Below are 23,066 nucleotides of genomic sequence, written 5' to 3' on the forward strand. Positions count from 1 at the left end.
GGCCCTGGGTGGGCCTGGGCTGGACTGAGGGAGGTGAGAAGTGAGTCAGAACTTGGAGAGGCTGCAGGACCAGGCTGAGATCCAGGCTCCATCTTCATTGTTCTCTGTGAAAACAGAGCTGTAAATGAGAATGTCACGCGGAAAGCCCTGCTTCGGGGGACCACTGAGGGCAGTGTATGCAGGCATTGAAGGGATAAAGCAGAGAAGCAGGGTCTGGCTGCTGGGATCCGCCCACTGAGAAGGCTGGTGGCCAGTCCACACTCCCAGATGCACAGGGGCAAGAGAGGACACCTGCACCTGCTGTGGGCCCTAAGGGACCCCACAGAGGCTCCAGCCTCATAAGTCCCCATCTCCTAGCCTGGAAGGTATGCATCTTGGTCATGTTGGAATGTCTCAGTTCCCATAATGGACCTCGGATGGCACTCAACCACTCAGCTGAACTGAACCCGTGACCAGGCTTTGCCAGAACATCGAGGCCAAAAGCAAGATTATGGGGCTCCTGGAAACAAGAGGTTTGCAGTTTTATTAAGAAAACAAAAAAATAACCTATACGAAAAAAGTCCCATTTCTGTTGGCAGCACATAAGGCAGGCAGGACAGCCTGGAGTCTGAGGGCGCCCCTGCTGTGTCCTCCTGGCCTGCTAGGCCTCCTGCTGCTGGATGAAGGGGTTGGGGATGGCCTCCATGCCGTCCTGCGGGCAGATGAGCACCACGGAGGTGCCCCTGCACACCACCAGGCCCAGCTGGCGGGTGTCCTCTGTGAGTTTGTACTGGTCGTCAGGGTCTGCAGAGAAAGAGAGGGCAGGAGTAAGAACTTGAGAGAATTCCTAGAGCAGGATGGGGTCTGAAAACCTGAATCAAAGGATCTTCCAATCGCTTCCCCCCTGGGGACGCTTCCCCCAGGGACAGTCCCCCCCTGTACCAGGGACTTTGGAGGGGACATGCTGGCTGGGGCAGCAGGTTAAGTGCCTTTCAAAGCCAGAAACCCAGCCTTTCTCCCTGCAACAGCCCACAGACCAGGAGGAATTCTGGAAACAACCATCTGAATCCTGTCCCCATTTTGCTAATGAGAGCATGAGGCCCAGGGGACCACAAGGATGCTGGGTATTGAAGCTAATTGGGGGCATTGGCACCGAGCCAGCAGAGACCCTGAGGCCATGTTATTGGATGGGCAGCTGGAATACAAATTCATGAGAGCCCTGTGGGGCCACTGTTCACCCGTGTCAATGGTGTGTTAGCACAGAGTGAGAGGAACCCCATGGAAGTGACAGCAAGCTCTAGGGGAGCTCTTTTAAGGTCACAGCAGCTAGAAGTCCCCATTACTGTTACTGAAAGATGTGGGGAAGGGGAAAACCAAGTGCCCAGTGAGATCAGAGACCCTCATCTGAGAGGCAGCCCTCCAACCTCAGATCCTGCAGGGACAACATCGGTCTGGGCCTGAACTGCCCATCCTCTGTCCATGGGAAAGGGCCTAGGCCTCCTTGAGGGGCTGTTCTGGGAGTGAGGGAACACAGGCTTGCTCAGCAGGTGGGGCAGCCCCTGGTAGGAGAGGCTCTGGAAGAAGCAGTAGCCACACCTCCCAGGGCCAACCTGCCCTAGTACCACGGGGCTGTCTGACAGGTAAGAAATTTCATCTACCCAAGGGGGCCTGGCTAGGACTCTGGGCGGACCCAGACAAGAGAAAAAATGAGGACAAAATGAGAGGCCCCCTAGAGTTGACCAATGGAGCTGAGACCATGCTTCTCCTGTGAAGAGGGCCTCTCCTCAGTGGCCCCGTGACACTCGGGTGTGACTGCATTAACTTTTCGCCTGAGTAACTTATGCCTCAAAACACTGGTTATCCCCTGAATAAGACCCCCCACCTTCCCGGGTCTTGGCATCCCCTTAATGCCTGACCTGGCTGACATGAAGAACTTGCTGGCTGATGGACCAGGGATGGCCTGACTGCTCTGGGCTGCTGGGGACGGAAGGGCTGGGGGCTTAGGGGTTCAGGGACCAGGGACATGGTATAAGGGGAAGGGGACCCTGCGTTAGCAGTGGGGGTTACACACCGGGACAGCAGGAGACAGGGCATACTGGGCCTGGCAGCAGGGGCTCAGGATCAGTGATGGTGGATTAGCAAAATACTTTCACATCCTTTCAGTCTCTGAGAGGACGGCCTATTGAACTTGTCTGGAATGCTGGGACAGTGGAAGATGAAACACATCCAGCAACTGCCTGGTCTACAAGGACCATACTCGTCACTCAGATGGCATGCGAGTGGGTCTGGAACAGTAAGAAAAGCCAGGCAGTGAGGTCTCCAGCCCCATTGGCTGTGCTCACCTCTCATATATTCAATGGTGCCATCAAGCACGAGGTTGAGGAGCGGGTCAAATCCTTTCAGGATTCCACTGGCTTGTAGGAACCACCGATAAGAGAAGAGAAATGGAAAGGTGTACGATTAACAGTGGTTTGGGGGGGCAGGTACCAAATACCACAAAAATGCATACCTTAAAAAGGTTACTTTAATGTGAATTTTACCTTAATTAAAAAAAACAAGAGTCATAGGTTATAGCTCCCTGACCAAGTGGCTTAATTTTGCACCTGAGAAGGGGTGAGCCCCCAGTAACCGACAGCCCACTCATCCTCCATGTCCCCAATGCCTCCTGCAACTGTTCTCGAAGGCCTGCATGTCTTCACTCTCCTCTGTGTCTCTGCGCCTGAGGATCCTCCGCCCACCCCTCCTTTCCAACTCCTCTCATCTTCCAGGCCTCGCTGGCCCTAGTCTCACTGGGTAGAGGCAGGGACCCTGCTACGTCAGCATTCTGCTTGCCCATTTTCCCTTAAGGGCAGGGCCTGGGTGCTGCAGTGCCCTCTTCTCACTAGATTCCAGTAGCAGATGCAAAATTAAGCACAATGTTTACACATAAAGCTGCAAACTCTAATAAGTGCTACCAAGGAAGGCGGAGGAGTCAGGGAAGGCTTCCCAAAGCCAATACCTTGAGCTGAGAGCAGGAAGATGACCTTGACAGTTCACCTGGTAATAGGTTAACCGGTGAAAGCACTCCAGGTGGAGAAAACATGTACCTTTGCAGCAGTGGCAGATGCGAGCTCCACTAGTTACTGAGAGGTACTCTTTACCTGGGACAATGGGGAGACCGCGGGGGGCTGAAGAGCGAACAAGATTCGTTTTCAACAGGTCTCTCTGGGCCACACGTGAAGGCTGACTATAGGACACTGAGTGATGTCTGGACACATTTTGGTTGTGAAAACTAAGGGATGCTTCTGGCATCCAGTGGGTCAAGGCCAGGAATGCTGCTCAACACCCCACGGTGCCCAGACCGGCCTCCACGAACAAGTACATTTGGGTCCCATTGTTAACAGTGAGGAGCCTGAGGAACCTGGTATAGGTATCAATGAGGAGCTGCAGCGACAGAACCGCCCGGGAGGCGAAGTCTTGCATTCCAGTCCCAGCTGCGCTGCTGAGGCTCTGACTTAAGTCTGGTCCCCTTCCCATGCCTCAGTTTCCCCAGCTGCAAATGGGCATAGCAGCTGACCTCCCGGCGTCGTTAGCAGGATTGCACGAGCTATCCAGGCAAAGCAACTAAGCGGTGTCCAGAATCAGCTGACACTTTCGCCCCTAATTACTTCTCGCAAATCGTTAGGAAGTGCGGAACAAAGTGCCTCACCTTCGCGGCCTCCCTGAAACTTCACCCGGATCGTCTTGTCGATGTACTTGGACAGGTCCAAGATGCTCTCCTTCTTCTTCTTCTCTTTGTCCTGCAGAGGAAGTAGAGCGCATAAGGGAGGGAGCGCTGCCGGACCCCGCCACACTCCGCCCGCCCCGCGGGCGCCGCCTTGCGCTCACCGCCATCTTGCCGCGCCTCACCTAGCCTGTCTGCGCCTGGGCCGCCTTCGTGCTCTTTGACCCCGCTCCGTACGCAAGCGTGGCGCAGGCACGGCGCTTGCGCCGCGCGCCGCGCCGGGGCGTTGCTGGGAAACATCTGGCGACGCTTGCGACCCGCCAACATGGCGGCGGCGCTGGCGTTCCTTGCGGCGGCCTGTCTCCTCTTCGCAGCCCAGGTGAGGGCCGCCCCCACCCCTTCTGTCCCGCTGGATGCGGTGACCCGGCCCCTGGCCCCCCGGCCGCACGCGGGGTTTCGTCCGCCCCGGCCAAGGGATATTCTCGGGGACCCGCGACCCCCGCGCGGGCCGCTCGCGGGGCGCGGAGCCCCGTTGTGACCTTGCGGGCGTGTTCCCGGCTGGGCTACCTTCCCCTTCTTGAAAGCCCTTCGCACACTCAGTTCCGCAGAGGTCTGAAGTTTGGGGGCCCATCTCCCTCCCGCCCCTCTGGTCCATCTCTGGGTCTCCAACCACGGCCGGGGACGCTCCTGTCTGCCTCCTTGGCCTTGGCCGGATGGCTGTCTCTCTCGGACCCTCAGTTTCCCCTTACACGCGACGCTAGCGCCCACTCTCGTGGCTGTGGTAAGCTGTCCAGCGCGACACCTAGGCAATGTTCGGAACGGCCAGGAACCTTGGAGTGGGGTCAAATTCCTGTCTCACTTTTACTCCTTGACCTTGGACGAGGGAGTTCCTTGCTTTTGGATGTCAGTTGCTTCTCTGTTAAAAGATCTTAAGAGTTCGGTGTGGACTCCAGCGAGCTGGTGCGAGGGTTGATGAACCGTAGCGTTTGTTACTTCTTTGTCACTTAACATTAAGGGTCTCAGCTGCTAGTGAGAGACCTATCTTGAAATGGCTTATATACATTGTCAGGGGCGCATCCTTTATTTCCAAATCCCCTCTCTTCCCCGGGTTCAGCAGCTCAGGGAATGGTTTCCCTAACAGCCCCGAAAACGCGGCCATTAACCTTGACCTGACTATTCCACCCCACCGCCACCTCTCTGCAGTAGCTGTAGGTGGGTGGCCGGGGCGGGGGTTCTCTCCAAGGCCACTTTTGTCCCCCACAGCCCCAGTCCATTCTCAGAACAGTAGTGATCGCTTTGAGTGAGTCAGGTCTTGTGATCTGGCAGCTCAGGAAGTGGCCCTCCCTCTCCAGCTTTATCTGATTGCAGGCACTGCTCTTTGTTTTTTTTCTGTTTCCCTGGACCGCCCTGGTCATCCTTCCTGTCTCAGTGTAGCAGGCCCCTCTCCCATCTGTCTGCCAACCCCCTGTAGCTCCCCTGACCTTGTTTAATCACCAGTTTGAGGTCTGAGCAATTTGAGGGTAGGGTTTGAGCCCTCCAGACATTTTGAAAGGGGCCAATGAAGGGTCATGATGACAGTTTGCCTGGAAAGGCTTTTTAGAAGCAATGGCATCTAAAGGGTGTTCTGTGGGGTGTTTTTCAGGTCTTGAAAGCAGAGGGAAGGCAGTGCAGGTGGTGGGAGCAGTGAGAGCCGGGAGGAAGTGTGAGAGCTGATGACTTATTTGGGGACTGTGAGGAGTCTCCTGCAGTTGGTGTGTAGGGTGGTCCGATGCTTGCACCCTGAGAAAGGTACCACCCTGAAGGAGCTCCTTCAGGTGCACTTGAAAACAAGCTTGGGTTTCCCCCTCAGCTAGAGGGCAGGGGCTGGGCCAGCAGTGGGAGTGGCTGTAGGCCAGGGTAAAGAGCAGGCCAGGCATGTGACCTTCCTGGGCTGGGGTGTAGGGGACAGGCAGAGCAGATCAGAGCCAACAGGTGGGAGATCGTGGTGTTGGGGCCTTTGGACTTTATCCGGAGCAGGCAGAGGACTTTGAACTTTATCCTGAGCCTAGAGAATCAGGAGAGTGTTGGAGAGAGTGAGGGACACTGTTGGGACTGCTCTACCCAGAACAGCACTCTCATCAGAAATACACCTGAGGTGGCACAGCACCTTCCTTGGGTGGGTGTGTTTCTTTGCACTTCCTCCAATAGACTAGCTCTCCTGGGGAGTGGGGTGAGTGCTTGCTACAGCCCTAAACTCACTTGCTAGGACTTCGTGATCAGTGAGGGATTTAACCTCCTGTAATAGACCCACCTCTCTCAGTTGCTATGAGATACTTCTGCCCTGCCTGCACCTGTTCCCCCTATTCTTCCTCCACCTGCCCCCCTCCACTTGTCCCCAATACCTCCTCTACCTGTCCTCTGCCCCTCTTCCACAAGTTCCTCCCCACCTGTCCCCATCCACCCTCTACCCGTCCCATCCTTCCCATACTGCCTTCCACCCAAACATCTTTTTCCAAGCATTTGGGTCCTTATTTCTCTGCCATCTCCCACATATTCTGAGAAGGAGGAAGTCTGGACCCATTAACCACCCTCAAAGTCCCTGGTGTGGATGCTTTCACAGTAATCACGAAGCATAGTATCTCTGGAAGTTCCTGGACCTGCTCCGTGGATGTCATGTGTCAGAAATGGCTTATCTTCAGTAGTGCTAGTGGTTTCCGGTTCTCCAAATTGGGATGGGACCCAGTTTTTAAAAGGGTCCTTTTAAAGAATTCTCGCCTGTTTCTTTTAATTCAGAGGATGAGTGAACTGTATTCAAAGTGAAGCCATGATCTGTGGTATTTGATACAAGCATAGGCTTAGTTGTACAAGTCGTGGCGAGGAAAGTTCGTGAAGTATGCTTGTGGGCTCTTAAATGACTTAAAAAAAAAAAGAACCAGTTTCTATCCATTCCTTTTTTACACAAATGACAATTTTCACCAACAGCCTGGCTCCCATGGATCAGGGGTCAGCAAACTTTCTGAAAAGGGCCAGACAGTGAATATTTTCGGCTCTGCAGGCAGTTGCCTGTTTCTGTAGTGGCAGCCAAGAGCAGCCAGACGCCCTGCACATAGGCCTGGGACAGCCACGTTCCAATAAAACGCTATTTGCAAACAGAAGGTGGCCGATGAGGCCCAGGGGCTGAGGAACTCTACTGCTCTCCACTTCTCCCGGGAGAGGAGGTGCCAGGGGCTCTGAGTATAGGAGGGGGCATACACTGGGCATGGTACTTGGGGCCAGGATGGGGGGCACCCTCAAGGGGCAGTCTGGTGGGGAGAACCTGGAAGGGGTGCCTCCTAATCCCGCCTCTGGTCAAGGGACCAAGGCAGCCTGGGTGTGGAGGTTCTTTGGGGACAGAGGCAGGTGGGGCAGGATGCGGCCTTAGTGAAGTGCTCTGAGACCCTTGGTTTGCCTTTGGCAGTCCACTGCCTTGCCCTGCCCTTCTGTGAATGCTGGTGACAGTGGCCTTGAGCTGCTGTGTCAGATAGCACCTCACTCCAGGTGACACATGCAAGTGCCGGAGCTGATGAGCCCATCAGCTGGAGCAGTGGCAGGTGGGGCCTATGGAAAGTGGAACTTGTACCCAGCCCCTGGTGTCAGCCTTTAGGCTGTGGGGTTGGAGCACCCTGGGCTTTTCTCCACACTGCCACCACCACTGAGGTGACCAGGGCCAGTATAAGAAGCTCCCAGAGTGGCCTGGCTTTGCTTCCGATGAGGACCAGCTGTCAGAACCAGCCTGTGCCCCAGGCGAAGTGTCGGCCCCCACAGTCTGTCAGGACCCTTGGTCAAATCAGACATCCCCTCCACTCCCCCACTTTGGCAAAGCCACATCCACAGAGTGGGTGTGGGTTCCACTGTGCCAGCTGGTGACTGTCCCCACCATGTGTCCATTGTTGGGAGCAGCTGCCACCCGTTTGTCTCCGAGGCAGTCTCCTGGGAAAACTGAGGGTATGTCCTCCAACTGCCTGGAGGCAGTTAAAGCCCAAGGGAAGCGAGAGCTGAGGACAGGCCCAGGGGCCTGAAGTGTGCAGAGCCTGACCAGGGTCCAGTAGCCCTTCTAGCTCGAGGGAGCCACAGACTAGGAAGGGCCAGGGCCTGTGTGTGTGGTGTGTGCCAGCCCACTGGCTGGGTGCTGACAGGTCTGAGGTCACACCCAGGTCTCCCTGGGGAGACTTGTCCCTGTACTTGTCTCCATCCCTCATTTTCTCCATCGTGAAATACTCAGTCTCATGCCCTTTCTGCCCTGTCTGCGGGAGGAGACAAGCCCAGCCCTCACGGACATCCTCATTTAATTTGGCCCCCATCCTGAGCTCACTAACCCCTGCCCCATTGCTCCAGGTGGCCTGTGAGTATGGCATGGTGCACGTGGTCTCTGAGACTGGCAGCCCCAAAGGCAAGGACTACTGCATCCTCTACAACCCACAGTGGGCCCACCTGCCACACGACCTTGGCAAGGCGGTGAGTGCTGGGCTGCTGGCCCTCCCTGCCGGGGGGCTCTGTGCACCCCTTCCAGCTTGGGGTCTTGTCTGTCTTGCTGCCATCCCTCTTCCTGCCTTGAGGAGACTCACCTGCAGAGAGCCAGCTGGAGGATGGAAGAAGGACCTCAGCTGGGAAACTATGGGGTGGGGTCTGGTCACATCCCCAGAGTGGCGCCACCACCTCTCTGGGCCTCAGTTTCCTTGGTGATGAACAACATCTGGAGTGCTCTGTCTACGCACGGCCCCTGGTGGAGACACCAGCCAGGCTGTCGCTTGTTAGGTGGCTGGCAGAGGAGTCCGAGAGGAGTAGCAGCAGAGGGTGGGGCGTGGTGGGGCTAGGGCTCCCCTCTTCCTGGTAGGAGACCTCCCTCCCTGGTCTTGCCTCGCTTCTCCGCTCAGAAGGGCCTAGAGAGTGCTCTTGTGGGGTAGTTCACCAGACAGAGGCTAGCACTTCTGCCCCTTGAATTCCATCTGCAGTGGATGCTGGAGGCGGATCTGGAGATGCAGGGAGGATTTCTGAGGGGTTTGCTCTGAGCGCATAGTGCCCTGTCCACTGTCTGCCTTGTGTCCGGTGTGTGTCTCTGTGTGTGCGTGAGTGAGCACACATCTGCAGGCCCCGCCCACCCTCCGCCCTTATCCTTTCTTAGAGCAAGGGCCTGAGATCCAGTGGGACCAGGGGGAGGGGCATCTGGATGCTCACTGTGTTTATCTGGATGCTGAATGCCCAGCTCGACTGAACAGGCCTTTCTGGCACCTTCGTTCCCATGACGGCCAGGTCCTTCCCTGACTTTTCTAGAATAGCTCCCATGAGCCTTGCCTTCCTTCAGTCTCTCCTGCAGCTCCGGGACTGGACGACCTCCATGCTCTGCTCTCCGTCCGACCTCCCCGCCAAAGGCTTCAGCAACCAGATTCCACTGGTGACTCGGGGGAACTGCACCTTCTACGACAAAGTGAGGCTGGCCCAGGGCAGCGGGGCCCACGGCCTGCTTATTGTCAGCAAGGAGACCCTGGTACAGCCACCTGGATACCCTCCTGGGCAGCAAGACCCTCCTGGAGCAAGGGTTGGAGGTGGGAGGTGGGTGGGAGCCCCTGGGCCCCAACCAGAGTCGGCATGGGCGCTGGCTGGGGTCCAGGTGGCCACAGCCAAGGGAGATGAGTTTGGTTTGCTGAATGGCTGTGGACTCAGGCCTTTGGACCCTCGTCTGGCAGGGGCCTTGTCCCAGAGCAGTCAGGGGTTGGGGGATACAGGTCTTTGAGGCAGAGTGCTGTGGGGGGGGCCTCTGAGGAACGGGTGGTATGCGTGGCAGGACCCCGCAGGGCAGGTTGGCTTCCAGTTGACCTGACCCCAAGATCTGAGTGAATGGCAAGCACTTCTTCCCCCAAAGAGTGGTGCGGAGCCTGCAGGCCTCCCTCCTAGAGTGTCCCCTCTCCCACGCTGCCTGGCACCTGAGGACCCAGCACATACTGGGGAATCTTCCCCTACATCGGGGAGGGCTGGCTCTGTGAGCCACACCATCAGGAGGGTTTGACTGTCTGCCCCACCCTGGGTGGGCCTGGGTCAGCCAGGGATCTGCCTCCTCTGGCTCCCAGGTCCCCCCGGGAGGCAATAAGACGCAGTATGAGGAGATTGGCATTCCGGTGGCCCTGCTCAGCCACAAAGACATGCTGGATATTTTCAAGGTAGGGGGTTCGCACCCCTGTGGTCTCCGTTGGGCCCAGGGCCTGAGTAGATGGTGGGTGGGGCTTGTGGGAAGGTGACCCTGGCCATGGGTGGGCCTTATTCTCTGTGAGTCGGCCACAGTGAGGGTGGGCCTCCACTGCCGCCTAAAGTCAGGACCGGAGACCAAGGCCGTGAGGTGCTGCCCACTTGTGGAGACTGAGCATCAGTCCCTTGTTGCCCCTTGCACATGCCTGGCCTAGGGTGTCTGATTAGTAAATGGGATCTCCCGTCTTTTTTTAAATTTTATTTTTATTTTATTTTTAGAGAGAGGGGAAGGGAGGGAGAAAGAGGAGAGAACATTAATGTGTTCCTCTCACATGGCCCCCACTGGGGACCTGGCCCACAATCCAGGCATGTACTTTGACTGGGTATCGAACTGGCGACCCTTTGGTTTGCAGCCCGCGCTCAGTCCACTGAGCTACTGTCCACTGGGCGGATCTCCAGTCTTTGGGGAAGCTTCCAGAGTTCACAGTAAACATCTGATGCAGGCCTCATGTCCCTCATGGGTCCCCAGTGGGCCCCTGGGTGCACCCCCACCAATATGCACCCTTGTGCACACATAGGCACTCCTGGGCTGGAGGTCTGTGTTCTTGCTCAGGACTTCCTGCGTTCGCATCTTATTTCATCAGAGTTGATGGCTTCGGGGTCACGAGTGGTGGGGAGGGCATGGGGTGCATGGCCCGGCAATGGCTGCAGCCTGGCCTTGAATTCTGATGTGTTTTCTGAGGCAGAGTTTTGGCCAAGCGGTGAAGGCAGCATTGTACGCCCCCCACGAGCCCATGCTGGACTACAACATGGTCATCATCTTTGTCATGGCCGTTGGCACTGTTGCCCTTGGGGGCTACTGGGCTGGGAGCCGGGACGTGAAAAAGTGAGTCCTCGTGTGCGTGATGTGTGCACGGTGTGCACACGTGTGTACGTGATGGGTGACCCTAATGCTGGGAAGTGGAAGTAACAGGACTGCTCAGACAGGGGGTGCCCACACTTCCAGAGAACCTTCTGGAATATAGTTGCTGTGACTACTCGAGAGACCCAGCCAGAGGCCCTCTGGGTCTCATTCCATGGGACTCTAGAGCTCTGGTACTGGGATCTGAACCCAGGCCCTCCCAGGCCTGGGCCGCACTCAGAGGATGGGGTCTGTGGGTAGTCCCTGTGTTGCTTGGGCAGTTCACAGCAGTCTGTGCACAGCATGACCCTCAGGTGACCGGCGGCCCACCTGCTGGAGCTCTTGTCTGCAAGGGCCCCCAGGTCCTAGACAAGGGTGCGAGGTTCTAGGGGCGGGGGCACAGGGGACACAGTGGGTCTGGCGCGGGCAGACAGGCTGACAGATGAGCTGTCTCTGCCCATCCTCCCCTGTCTCTGTGGTCCTGGGCACCGTGCCAGCCGGCCAGGTGTCCCTGTGACCAGCTGTGCTTCTCAAGAAGGTACATGAAACACAAGCGTGATGATGGGCCTGAGAAGCAGGAGGACGAGGCTGTGGACGTGACGCCCGTCATGACCTGTGTCTTCGTGGTCATGTGCTGCTCCATGCTGGTGCTCCTGTATTACTTCTACGACCATCTCGGTGTGTCCCTGCTGGCTGCGGCTCTGCAGGAGTGCAGTGGGTGGCGGGGTGAAAGGAGGGCCTTCAGGTGGGGTCCGTCTCCTGCCTCTGCTGGGCACAGGTCACCTTGCCCAGGCATAAGAGTGCACGGGGCCTTTCCCCGGGGGTGTGCTGGGACCCCGGTGGCCTGGCTTTCTGCTCACTGCCACCCTGCTCTGCAGTCTATGTGATCATTGGGATTTTCTGCCTGGCCTCCTCCACGGGCCTCTACAGCTGCCTGTCGCCACTGGTCCAGAGGCTGCCATTTGGCAAATGCAGGTGAGCTCTCAGGTAGCATTTTCCCCGGCCCTGCCTGGCTTCTTGCCCATGACACTGTTCTCGAGGTCCTGCCCCACGGCCTCTCCTTGGCTCAACCACTGCGTCTCCTATTTCCGGGTTCTTGAAGCTCCCAGTTCTGCTTCCATGATATGAGGACCCCCTCACTCTTTTGTGGCCAGTCTGGTACAGCACAGGCATACTGCAGGTGCTCACTCAGTGCTTGCTGGGTGTTCATGGGTTTGGGGAGCAGGACAGAATAGGGAGGTAAATGGGCTTTAGCAGTCCTCCCACCTCCTCTTCTCGGGTGGCCTCCTCTGCCTCACCTTCCATCCCAGGGCTGGTAGGCCCAGAGGGCACACAGAGCCTGAGTGGGGTGATGTGGGTACCAGGCAGGGCACCTGACAAGACAGGGCTAGGCCACGTGGCTGGATGCACTGGTGGTTCAGGCCTGGAGGTTCCCTGCTGCCAGGGGCTCAGCCCGGTTCTTATGGGGCGGGTGGGCAGCTACTCAAGGATTTGGACAAGGGGGATGAGACTTTTAAGGTTGCCGTGCAAGGGTGAGAGGGCGGAGACCTGGAGCCGGGTGGGAGACAGAGGGCTCAGCTGAGGGCTCTCCTGGGCTCCTGTGGGCTCCTGTGGGCTCTTGGGAGTTTCAGTGGGTTGTTGTGGGCAGGCTGGCTTGGAAATTGGCTAGGGTTTGCTAACCGGAAGTGCCCACTCCACCCAGATACGCTCTGCTCTTGGGAACCTTTCTTCTAGAAGCGTATTAAAAGGCAAGGGCATTGTGGGGATTGTGGGTTTAATAGAACGTGAAGTGGAGGAAGGTGCGCAGGGTGGTGGGTGGCTCACCTCAGAGCAGAGCCTGGAGGACGGCAGGGGGTGTGGGGGGTGAGGGGGTCTGTTGGAGTCAGGACCTGGGGGAGCCGAGGGGCTTTGGGGCCGGAGTCGAGGTGACCCTTGTGGGTGCTGGGCGGGAACAAGGCTCTAAGGGTCAGAGGTCAGTGTGAGATGGTAAGGGGCATGCTGCCCGTGCTGACCGTCCCCTCCTCCCCGACTTGTCCCCAGGGTCTGCGACAACAACCTGCCCTACTTCCACAAGTTTCCTCAGGTCCGCATGCTGCTCCTGGCACTGTTCTGCGTGGCTGTCAGCGTGGTGTGGGGGGTCTTCCGGAATGAGGACCAGTGAGTGCAGCCCCCTGGGAGGCCCCTGGCCTGTGGGTGGCCCCTCCCTCCAGAGGGTTGTCCTTAGATGCTCTGAGTGCTGGACTGCGACTTTTCTGCACCTCCCCCGAGGCCATTTGGGGGCACCTGGAGTCAGTTCACCTCCTCAGTTATTGAAAGCCTTCCTTTCAGTCCTCTGGAAGCGGTAGCTGCATGGCGTCCAGGTGCTGCCTGGGCTCAGCTGATGGCTGCCCTGCCTGCTGCCCACGTCCAGTTTCATTGGGTTTGTCTTCATGCCACATGGACTGTGATTGGATCTGGATGTGAGATGCTGCAAACCCTCTTGGCCGAGGTGCCCCAAGCCATGTTCTCCAGGACGGCCTCAGTGGGGCCCTGGGCAGCAGGAGGGGAAGCCGCTGCCCAGCCCTGGCGCCACTTGTCCCCACTGCTCCCACAGTGGTGCCCACAGTGTGTGCTCAGCCAGCACTGTCACAGATGGCCCAGGGGGGCTGGCTGACTTCTCTGAGGACCTGCTTCCCCTCAGCTCGGCCCCTCCTGGAGGGCTGGGCTGGGAGCACAGAGCCAGCCTGCTCCCGCCCAGCCGTCTCCTGCTATCACCAACACCATCTGGCGCGCTTGATGAGCCTTTCCCAAGGCAGTCAAACGTTCTTGGCACCTCCACTTGGAGCCGTAACAGATTTAAGTGGCAGAAGGAAAACGGGAAAATATTTTGAGTCCTTTGTACACAAAGAGAATATGAACTCTTGCCGTTAAATCTAAGCCAGGAGACTTCTCCATTGTATAAAATTAGACTAGGCTGCAGTCCCTGCATCTCTGGGCCCATACAGCTGACAGCAGGGCTCATGGCTGGGTGCCCACCTGCTGCCTTCGAACTTTTCCATGTCTTTAACCTGCCCTGGCTGGGAGACGTTTGGTCCCGTGTCCAGGGAAGCATCTAACAAGAGGTCCACATGCTGCTGCAGGCAGATCCTGTGCCAGGGCACAGCGTGAGGCAGAAAGCAGAGGGCAGAGCCCAGGCAGAGCCAGCAAGGTTGAGGCCACCCTCCCCCCCCAGGCCTTGGCAGGCGGGGCTGCGCAGGGTAAACAGCCCGTGTCCCCGCCAACTCCTCTATCAAGCTTGTTATTTCTTAGCACCTTGATGTGGGACTTCACGAATTCAGTATGCAGATTCTGGGGTGTGGCTGTGGGTGGCGGAACCTGGGTGATGGTGGGTTAATGCAGGTACATGGGCCTTAACCTCTGCTGGTCCCCACAGGACCGTCTGTGGGGCGTTTCAGATGCTCCTTCTCCGGGCCTGCCCCCGGTGGTCAAAGCCCTAATTTCCCCTGGGCCAAAAAAGGCACAAGTTTCTCAACTATGTTTAAATTATTACTGAAAGGAAATTTAAATCCAGTGGTTACACTGTTCCCTTGCCCTGTGCCCACATGCCGTGTCCTGGGTGTGAAAGCCACCACTGCAGAGAGACAGAGGCCCGAGGGCATGTGTGTCTCCTGCTGGCCTCTTGGCATCAGGATGAGGGGTCCGTTCACTCCTGCCCCATCATCCGTCGGTGCCCTGCCTGTCCCAGCGAGTTAGGGTCTGTCCCACAGGTTGTGGAAGCCATGTAGCTGCCTCTGGTAGCACTTGAGTCCTTGAGACATGGCAGGGTTGTGCTGGTGCCAGACTATCTGGGGTCAGTGAGGTGGCCAAGGAGGGAGGAGGGTGGTGGCTCTTGGCGAAGTCTGTCCCGGCCAGTGATGCTGCTGTTCCTCCCTCCAGATGGGCCTGGATCCTTCAGGATGCGCTGGGCATTGCCTTCTGTCTCTACATGCTAAAAACCATCCGCCTCCCCACTTTCAAGGTGAGGGCTGCAGGAGTGGGGCTGTGCGGGGCCTGAGTCCTGCGGGCCTTTTCTGTGTCAGCTTCATGCAGCCAGGTCTGCCTGCCCCCAGCGCTGCCCTAGCCTTCCCTTCTGCGCCCAGGGCTCCAGGTTGCTGCCCACAGGACCTGGTGGAAGTAGCTTAGAAATACGTGGGGAGCGTGAAGGGGGTCGTCATCTCCCCAGACCCATAGCTGACCCGTCACAGAATGAAAGTCTCCTGACCTTTCCCATTACTGGGGAGCCCGGAGAGTGTGACTTGTGCCCTGCCTCCAGCTCTCCACGAAGTGTCACTCTGGAATGTTCTCCCATCTCCTGATGCCTGAGGGCTGGGGCGGGTTTTGCTCAGACTTCCTTAAAAAGGCTTCATCCCAGTGGGAATAGACTGAACTTGGGAGGGGAACTGAGAGTGTGGGGACGTTTTGGGGGGTCTGTGTGCCTGGTGGTGCTGGCCCGGCCCATCAGGACGCCTCTCTGCAGGCCTGCACACTGCTGCTGCTGGTGCTGTTCATCTACGATGTCTTCTTTGTCTTCATCACACCCTTCCTGACCAAGGTGGGTGGCCCTGCCCTGCCCCTCCTACAGTGCCTTAACCCGCAGCCCTCTGCTCCCACTCTGATGTGTGCCCCCTCCCCATGTCAGAGTGGGAACAGTATCATGGTAGAGGTGGCGACCGGGCCCGCGGACTCAGCCACACACGAGAAGGTACGTTTGGAACCTGGTGGCCGGAGAGGAGCAGCGGGCTCGGGCTGGCCTGCAGGTGCTGCCTCCTCTCCCCACAGCTGCCCATGGTCCTGAAAGTGCCCAGGCTGAACACCTCTCCACTGGCCCTGTGTGACCGGCCCTTCTCCCTCCTGGGTTTTGGGGACATCCTGGTCCCAGGTACGGGGACTGGGCACATGGGTGGGTGACCCCATGGCCCTGAAGGCACCCGGGTGTCCTTGTAGTGTTGGGCCAGGGGGCAGGTGGGTGGAGACAGCCCAGCAGGTGGTGTGGGTAGCAGTCAGGGCTGGTGCGTGGTTGAGGTGGTCCCTCAGCCCCAGGGGGCAGCCCTACCCTGTTGGTCCTGGCTGCACAGATGTGCCTTCCTGGGGCCGGCTGCCCAGGGCAGAGTCCGCCCAGGCAGGACGTGCCACGGGGTACGTGCTGGCCTGTGTGCCAGGTTACAGCTCTGCCCTGAGCTAGCAGTGTGGTCACCTACGAAAGGGCAGCAATGCCGTTAGAGAAGACCTCGCGCAGCACCCAGCCCCTTCCCATGGGGTCGCCTGGCCCTTATCCGGGATCTGGCCCGGTCCCTGGCCTGTGTTCTCTTCCCCAACCAGGGCTGCTCGTGGCGTACTGCCACAGGTTTGACGTCCAGGTGCAGTCGTCCAGGGTCTACTTCGTGGCCTGCACCATTGGTAAGCTCCGCGCTTGGCAGGGCTGGACAGCGGCTCTTGTGTCCAGTCGCCACTGCTCCCAGGCGGTGGCTCACGGAGCCGGTGGGAAGGGGGCAGTGTGCGGCCTCTGCTCTGTCCTTCCCCTCACTTTCCACGATTGGGGTAGTTGTTTTTCTTTGTCTCCTTTTTTTTTTCTTCCATTGGTTTCTTTTGTTACCAAAGCCACTGACACAAAGGTGACCTTTTCTCATTTTGTGTTGAGCCCATTGCTTTGATAAAGTTCCAAGCCAGTTTGACTGTTCCCACCCCATAAGCTGTCAAAGAAGAGAAGTGCATCACTCTCAGGCTCTTGTACACACCCACCCACTTCCTCGGGAGAGTCCAGCTGCGGGGACCAACCCCCTGACCCCTGACCCTCTGGGTTGGGTGTAGCATGCAGGCCTGGCAGCCTAACCCTGCAGATGTCACCAGGAGGGCACAGGCTGACCTCCAGGCGCACTTTGGGGTCATTACAGTTCAGTCCTGCCACCTGGTGCCTGTGGTTGCTGGTACAGCGTGTCCAAACCCTCCCTCCAGATGAGCTGTCCTCAGAACCGTCCCTCAGAGACTTAGCTGCAGGGGCTGCCCATCTAAACAGCGGCGAGGCTGTGTGTCCGAAGTTCCCATTGCTGGGACCTGTTAGATCTCACAGAGCTGCGAATGTCCATGTCCTTCCGCCGGCTGCCTTTGTTAGCACCCGGGCAGTCGACACTGTTATGTAGGGACCCTCCCTAAGTGATCCTGCCCCTTGGGAATGTGCAGTGAGGATCCGAGCGGAGCCCAGGTGGATGCTGGAGATTGGCCCTGGGCCTTGGAGGGAGTTTCCAGTTAAAAGGCTGACTTTCCTGTAACTTCCCCCTTGAAACAATGGCGGTTCCTGGGGGAGGTGAGTGGGGGAGACACCAGGCCACGGTACTCACGTTGCCCGCATTGCAGCGGCCTCACTGTGCTCTGCAGGTGCATGTATGTGTGATTACACATTTCCACTCACATGTAATAACGCCCATTCTGTTCTGAGCCGTGAGAGCACATTGCAGACACAATGCCCCTTCCCCTTTCGTGTTTCATCAGGGTCTCGAGCAAACAAAACCTTCTTTTCCAGCGTCACGATTAGGTTATCAAAGACTTGGTTTCTTAATTGTATTACGTACATTATTGTAATTCAAAATTACATTTCTAACTAAAGGTTTATAGAGAAGATACCTGGGCGTACTTACAGCTCTTTCTCCAGCCGCTGCTGTGGTTCTAGGCCCTTCTCACAGCTGCTGGCTGCTGACCAGAAAGCCCCAGGGCTCTCGTTCCCTTCCTCTCCCCGGGTTCCCAGCCTCTCAGCTGCACCATTGCTTCCTCCTGTCTTCTCAGTGACTCTCACATCTTGCCTGTCCCCTCGGGACCAGGGGGGGCATATGTCCTGGAAGATGCCAGAAGGTTTTGTTCACTTCTGGAAGCGCCCAGCCTCCGTTGGCTTTCCCCTGTGCTCCCAGCAGCCCTTCAGGGCGTGGGGGTGGGGAGGCCTCAGGGGACTGCGGGCCCAGGTAACACATTGCTCATCTCTGTCCCTCTAGCCTATGGCATCGGCCTCCTGGTGACGTTCATGGCCCTGGCCCTCATGCAGCGCGGCCAGCCAGCCCTCCTCTACCTGGTGCCCTGCACGCTGATCACCAGTGGAGCCCTGGCCCTGTGGCGCAGGGAGCTGGGCATGTTCTGGACGGGCAGCGGCTTTGCGGTGAATACCAGTTTGCTATGACTGTCTGCAAGAAATAATAACCCATAAGCCCTAACTAGAATTAAAGTTGAGTAAAGCCTCTAGTTTTATAACTGAACCTTATAGCCCCCATCCCATGGTCGGTGTCTTTCCATTTCTGGAAGTTTTTTTGGTTTTTTGTTTTTATTCATTTTGATTGATTGATCGATTGATTTTAGAGAGAGAGATTGATTTATTGTTTCACTTATTTATGTCTTCATTGGTTGATTCTTGTTATGTTCCCTAACCAGGGATTGAACCCACAACCTTGGCATATGGGGACAATGCTCTAACCAACTGAGCTACCCAGCCAGGTCTGTCTCTGGAAGGTTTTGATTGGGTGTTATGTCTGTGTTGCCCTCATGGCTCTGAGCCATCCTCGTGGAGGGGACAGTGTGTGGCCGTTGTGCCGGGTGCAACTTGAGGATGGTGCTGGCCCCACAGCACAGCAGCACCCATTCAACTGGGCGTGGGCTTCTCTGAGAGCGCAGTGCCAGGCTGGGGCAGGTGCCAGAGCCCCTCTGTGAGGGCAAGAGTTGTCACCGTCGGGCTCTGGGACCTGTAGGGGACCTGGCACCTCAGTCAGGACCAGCTGTGAATGAGTAACAGCAGGGAGAGTTTGGGCCAACTCAGCCCTTCTTCGCCTGCAGATCCTCGGCTCAGCATACCGCCCGAAGGGGGAGGTGGCAGTGGGGCTTCCCCACCCATGACACACGCTGGTGATTTCATCAGTGTGACATTCCTGGTTCTTGTGGAACTTAAAACACTCCTCCCATCTGTCCTGGCGTAGAAATGCCAGAAAGGAGCAGGGCTCCAGATCTGACCCTACCCAGAGCCAGACCACTCCCAGGCTCTCAGGATGGCCACCTGGGTTAGTGTCCACTGTCCGTCCTTGAAGGGTCTCGGTCCTGACTGGTACTGGCTTTGCCCCAGAGCTGGTGGGCTGGTTCTAGAAGGCTCAGCAGTGGGGAACTAGCCTGGGATGTCAGAGTCAGGTTTCTGCCTGAGGTCCCCTTCATGTGGCCTGCATGCTGGCCTGTGGGACTGGAGCAGAACTTTGTTCTGGTCCTTGAGCCTGACCCTCTGGGGATAGTGCTTCCTCTGCCTCGCCTTCCCCCGCCAGCCACACCTGCCCCTTACACTGGCCTCTCTCTTGCAGAAGGATATACCTCAACCTCCTTGGACCCCAGCCTCGGCTGAAGGCCCACAGCCTCTGAAAGACTCTGAAGTCGTGCTTCCCCAGCAGCCTCCTGGAGAAGCTCAGGTGAAGCCCACCCTGCCTGCAGAGCAGCCTCCAGAACTGGCTGATCCCCAGAATGTGGCCGGCGTATCTGCCCAGGAGCCTGTGAGTCCTGCCAAGTGCACCCTGGAGCCCACAGGCCTGCCTGGCGCCTCAGCCTAGAGGGGCCAGTGCAGTCTCAGCCCCTCGCTGTCCCCCGAAGACTGGACCTGCCAGCCCCGCAACTTGGTGCTCTGGTCTGGCCGATGCTCACGTTTCCTCTGCCTCTTCGAGCCCAGCCGCACCTGGACCCTGGCCCTGCTCCCAGCTCTCGTGGCTGCTGCACGCCCCTCGGACCACCAAGGTCCCCGTCCCACAAGCCCAGCCCCATAGTCTTTCTAGTCAGAGTCTCTTGGTGGAACCTCAGAAAGGGCAGGAAGTGTCACCGCCGCCTGCCGAAGGCTGCAGATCTGCCACATCTGGTGCTCACACCACGCTGCTGCTTTCCCTGAAGATGCCCTGCCCTGCCCTGCTTGCGGGGGAATGGCCCACCCAAAGGCCAGAGCTCTTCTGCGGCCTAGCTCGTCCAAATGCTGAGAGCCCAGGCCCAGGGATGTGGACTCAGGTTCTCATCCCAGCTGGCGTGGGGTCTGGACCCACCTCTGGGTCAGTCAGGGAGCTGAACTAAGCCACCAGCAAGGCTGGTGGTAAATATACGGGGGCTCTCGGGCTGAGCCCTTACCCTCGTCCCTCCATCAGCCCGGGTGGCGTCTGGAGCCTGTGCTTCATCCAGCCCTTCCATGTCTTAATAAACAGCCACAACTTTCTGAAATTCCGGTGGTGTTGCCTCTCTTGGACTGCCCTTCCCGGAGGCAAGACGGGCGCCAGGCCCGGTGGCTGGGCCCTTGGGGTCCATAGGACTGGCACCGAGGAGCCCATAGTAACCAGCTCTGCCCTTCGTGTCGGCTGCACTGCCTCTCAGCACAGAGGGCTGGGGCTTCCCTTTCCACACCTCGGGCACCTGCACGTTCTTGACTCCTCCCAGCGCACACGACCTGCCAGCTCTGCTGCAACGTGAGTGAGGCAGGCACACTGCAAGGAGCTATTGGAACATGGGGGAATACTCTGGAACTGGCATTTTTGTTTTCTACCTCTGAACTGTGCAACAGATGCCATGGGACAGCTGGCCCAGTGACCCCTGTGCCCTGGTCCCCTCCCTCCACCACCGTGCTGCATGCGTCACCACCACTCAGCAGCCAGTGGGTTTAAGCTCAGCTGGACTGTCTGTGGCCCCGGGGCCTGCTCTTCCCTGTCCACACACACCACCTCCAGACTCACACTCAGAAGATGTTTCCATTGGCGTGATGGAAAGACATGGAGCCTCCGACCACATGGTCTCGCCCCTATTTGTTGTCAACCGTAGGCCCGGGGCCAGACCATGACCCACTCTGCAAATACCAGCACCAGACAGACTCTGGACTGTCTATTAGCCACGCTTCTCACAGGAGAAATTTTATTCCAAACAAAAGTCTTCCACTCGTTTCCGTGTGTTTCCCCTGGGAGGGAGAGCAGCTGGACCTGTGGCCCCATGGGAGCTCCTGGACGTGGGGGCAGGGACCTCTGTGTCGCCACGGGGCGGCCTGGGCAAAGGTCCCACATGGCCCCTGTCTGCCCCTCAGCCTGCGCCTTAATCTAAGCCATTTTGTACATTGGTGTCAAAGATGGGAATCTTTTCTGTTCCAGAAATTAGACAAATGTCACAGAATTTGAAGGCAGTGTTCCTACAGTTTTCATTTGCAGTTTTGGCCTCGCTTCTGTTCGAACCTTATAATTAAACAGCTTTTGTTATGTAGGACTTGACCTTTGCCCTTTCTGAGGTGAGGGGCTGGAGCCTGGCACACCTGCAGCTGCAGGGTGGGGCTGGTGGGGTTGGTCTGTCCTGCATGGACACCTCCTCAGTGGTATCTGGCAGACCCATGGCTGCAGCTGAAGCTGGGCGTGGGCTGCAGTGCCGCTGGTCACTGTGGGTGTGGTACCCTAACAAATGGCATTGCAGATCGAAGGGACTGTGGAAGTAACTCCGTCTGTTCCCTGTGCCGTGGGTACCGTTAGCTCGTCCGTGGTTATCTCAGGGGTCTGGAGGGGAATCTCCTGTTGTGCGGGCCATAGACCTGCCACAGAGGCCACATGGTGAGTGTTTGGGGCTTTTCACGCCACACGGACTCTGTCACAACTAGGCAAATCTGCTGCCGTGGCCAGAAGCATCACAGTATGTAGTCCACGGGGTGACTGGCTGAAACTGTGGGTGGACACTGAAATGTGAGTTCCATGTCACAAAGTGTCCTTTTCAATATTTTCCAACTATTTAAGAGCATAAAGGTCTTTCTTAGCGTGCACCTGTGCAGACAGGCTGTGGGCCAGATTTGGTTGGTGCAGTCCGGAGCACAGACCCCTGACAGCAACGCGAGACTCTAAAGACGTGGGCTCGGGGGCGAAGGCTGCTGGCCAGAGTGCTGGGCCAGGTGTTCGTCGTCACCAACCCCTTCTTTGCATCTACAGAAGCCGAGTCTCCAAGGCCAAGCAGCCTGCACCAAACCAGCCGAGATTTGAGCAGACACGTGTGGACTCTTCCAGGTGCTAGTGTCACCGTCCCCACTTCTTGGGCAAAATGACCCCAACCCCTGTGAGAACAACAGAAAACAAGATGTAGCCAGCAGTGAGATTTAGGGCAGACCAGCTGGGAAGGGGGGGGCTTAATCACTGCAAGGTAATTCTAGAATATTTAAAATCACTGTTGTTTGTACTTTTAACTATTATCAATCTCCAGTAAGCTTTTTTCTTTTATTTATTTGTTTTTAGGATTTTGTTTATTTCTGCTCTGGCTGGTGTAGTTCAGTGGATTGAGCACAGGCCTGCGAACTAAGGGATCGCGGTTCGATTCCCAGTCAGGGCACATGCCTGGGTTGCAGGCCAGTTCCCAGCGGGGGACACATGAGAGGCAAACACACATTGTTATTTCTCTACCTCTCTCCTTCCCTTCCCCTCTAAAGATAAATGAATTAAAAATCTTAAAAAAAAGATTTTGTTTATTTCTTTTTAGAGGGGGAAGGGAGGGAGAAAGGGAGAGAAACATCAATGTGTGTTTGCATTTTGTGCACCCCCAACTGGGGACCTGGCCTGCAACCCAGGCATGTGCCCTGACTGGGAATCGAACTGATTACCCTTTGGTTTGCAGGCTGGTGCTCAAACCACTGAGCCACAGTAGCCAGGGCATTCTTTTATTTTCTTCTCTTTATTCAAGGCAATTTATTATTTTTTTGAAAAAAGGTTTTATGTATTTATTTTTGGAGAGATGGGAAGGAAGGGAGAGAAACATCGATGTGAGAGAGACATCTATCGGTTGCTTCTTACACTCCAACTGGGACCAAGCCCACAACCCAGGCATGTGCCCTTGACTGGGAATCGAACATGACCTTTCAATTTGCAGAATGACGTCCAACCAACTGAGCTGCACTGGTCAGGGCTCCAATAAGCTTTTTTCTCCAACAAGCTTTTGTGAAAGGAGTGCCTCAGTGCAGCCTCGGGCAGGTGGTCCGCCCTGTGTCTCTGAGTCCTCTGCAATGGGGGTGATGACAGACCCACCAGCTGTCCCGGGATGACCCAGAGGCCAGGTGCCTGGGGCCATGCTGAGTAATTATATTGACTTGGTGGTCTGTCCATCCTACCGAACTGATGGTGGGGCGCTCCTTTGCGAGGGTGGCAGAGCCCAGCAGTTGCCCTGGTGAGGAAGAGCCCCGTACTTTTCACAGTGGGAGCATAACTGCATGTTGGCTCTGGAAAGACCATGCTTTGCTTCTGCTGCATCGGGGTGTACAGCTGAGTGTCTCAA

General features: G+C 57.1%; 2 protein-coding genes across 5 annotated transcripts; one reads left to right on the forward strand and one right to left on the reverse strand.

Annotated features, from left to right (window-relative positions):
- Nucleotides 1–497: 497 nt before the first annotated feature.
- Nucleotides 498–3,893, reverse strand: LSM7 (LSM7 homolog, U6 small nuclear RNA and mRNA degradation associated). The gene is made up of 4 exons (XM_037137725.2): nucleotides 3,847–3,893; nucleotides 3,668–3,758; nucleotides 2,322–2,393; nucleotides 498–783 (listed from the first exon to the last, which is right to left on the reverse strand). Exons 1-4 carry the CDS (start codon nucleotides 3,850–3,852, stop codon nucleotides 641–643), a joined length of 312 nt encoding a protein of 103 aa, XP_036993620.1. The 5' UTR covers nucleotides 3,853–3,893; the 3' UTR covers nucleotides 498–640.
- A 59-nt stretch (nucleotides 3,894–3,952) lies between these two features.
- SPPL2B (signal peptide peptidase like 2B) lies at nucleotides 3,953–21,032 on the forward strand. Of its 4 annotated transcripts, XM_053658513.1 has the most exons (16): nucleotides 3,953–4,061; nucleotides 8,036–8,155; nucleotides 9,003–9,185; nucleotides 9,766–9,855; nucleotides 10,627–10,766; nucleotides 11,317–11,459; nucleotides 11,660–11,756; nucleotides 12,822–12,938; nucleotides 14,697–14,778; nucleotides 15,277–15,351; nucleotides 15,439–15,501; nucleotides 15,579–15,678; nucleotides 16,119–16,196; nucleotides 17,780–17,940; nucleotides 19,118–19,283; nucleotides 19,477–21,032. In XM_053658513.1, the coding sequence occupies exons 1-16, from the start codon at nucleotides 4,008–4,010 to the stop codon at nucleotides 19,863–19,865; spliced, it is 2,058 nt and encodes a 685-aa protein (XP_053514488.1). In that variant the 5' UTR covers nucleotides 3,953–4,007; the 3' UTR covers nucleotides 19,866–21,032. The 4 variants fall into 4 exon arrangements, with proteins under 4 accessions (XP_053514488.1, XP_036993586.1, XP_036993593.1 ...); XM_037137691.2 differs by having other exon boundaries at nucleotides 19,118–21,032; XM_037137698.2 differs by having other exon boundaries at nucleotides 11,320–11,459; nucleotides 19,118–21,032.
- The last annotated feature ends 2,034 nt before the right edge of the window (nucleotides 21,033–23,066 follow it).

Source organism: Artibeus jamaicensis, unplaced genomic scaffold (assembly GCF_021234435.1).
Source record: "Artibeus jamaicensis isolate MK-2021 breed Jamaican fruit bat unplaced genomic scaffold, CSHL_Jam_final scaffold_537, whole genome shotgun sequence".
NCBI lineage: Eukaryota > Metazoa > Chordata > Mammalia > Chiroptera > Phyllostomidae > Artibeus > Artibeus jamaicensis.

What these genes read in the sequence shown, in the direction of transcription:
- LSM7 (XM_037137725.2), bottom strand. An exon ending in GTTTCAGGGAGGCCGCGAAG is followed by an intron (nt 2,394 to 3,667) that starts GTGAGGCACTTT and finishes GGTTCCTACAAG; the next exon opens with CCAGTGGAATCCTGAAAGGA. An exon ending in CACCATTGAATATATGAGAG is followed by an intron (nt 784 to 2,321) that starts GTGAGCACAGCC and finishes CTTTCTCTGCAG; the next exon opens with ACCCTGACGACCAGTACAAA.
- SPPL2B (XM_053658513.1), top strand. Translation starts at nt 4,008, where the DNA reads ATGGCGGCGGCGCTGGCGTTCCTTGCGGCGGCCTGTCTCCTCTTCGCA. An exon ending in GTCTCCTCTTCGCAGCCCAG is followed by an intron (nt 4,062 to 8,035) that starts GTGAGGGCCGCC and finishes CCATTGCTCCAG; the next exon opens with GTGGCCTGTGAGTATGGCAT. An exon ending in CTGCCATTTGGCAAATGCAG is followed by an intron (nt 11,757 to 12,821) that starts GTGAGCTCTCAG and finishes ACTTGTCCCCAG; the next exon opens with GGTCTGCGACAACAACCTGC.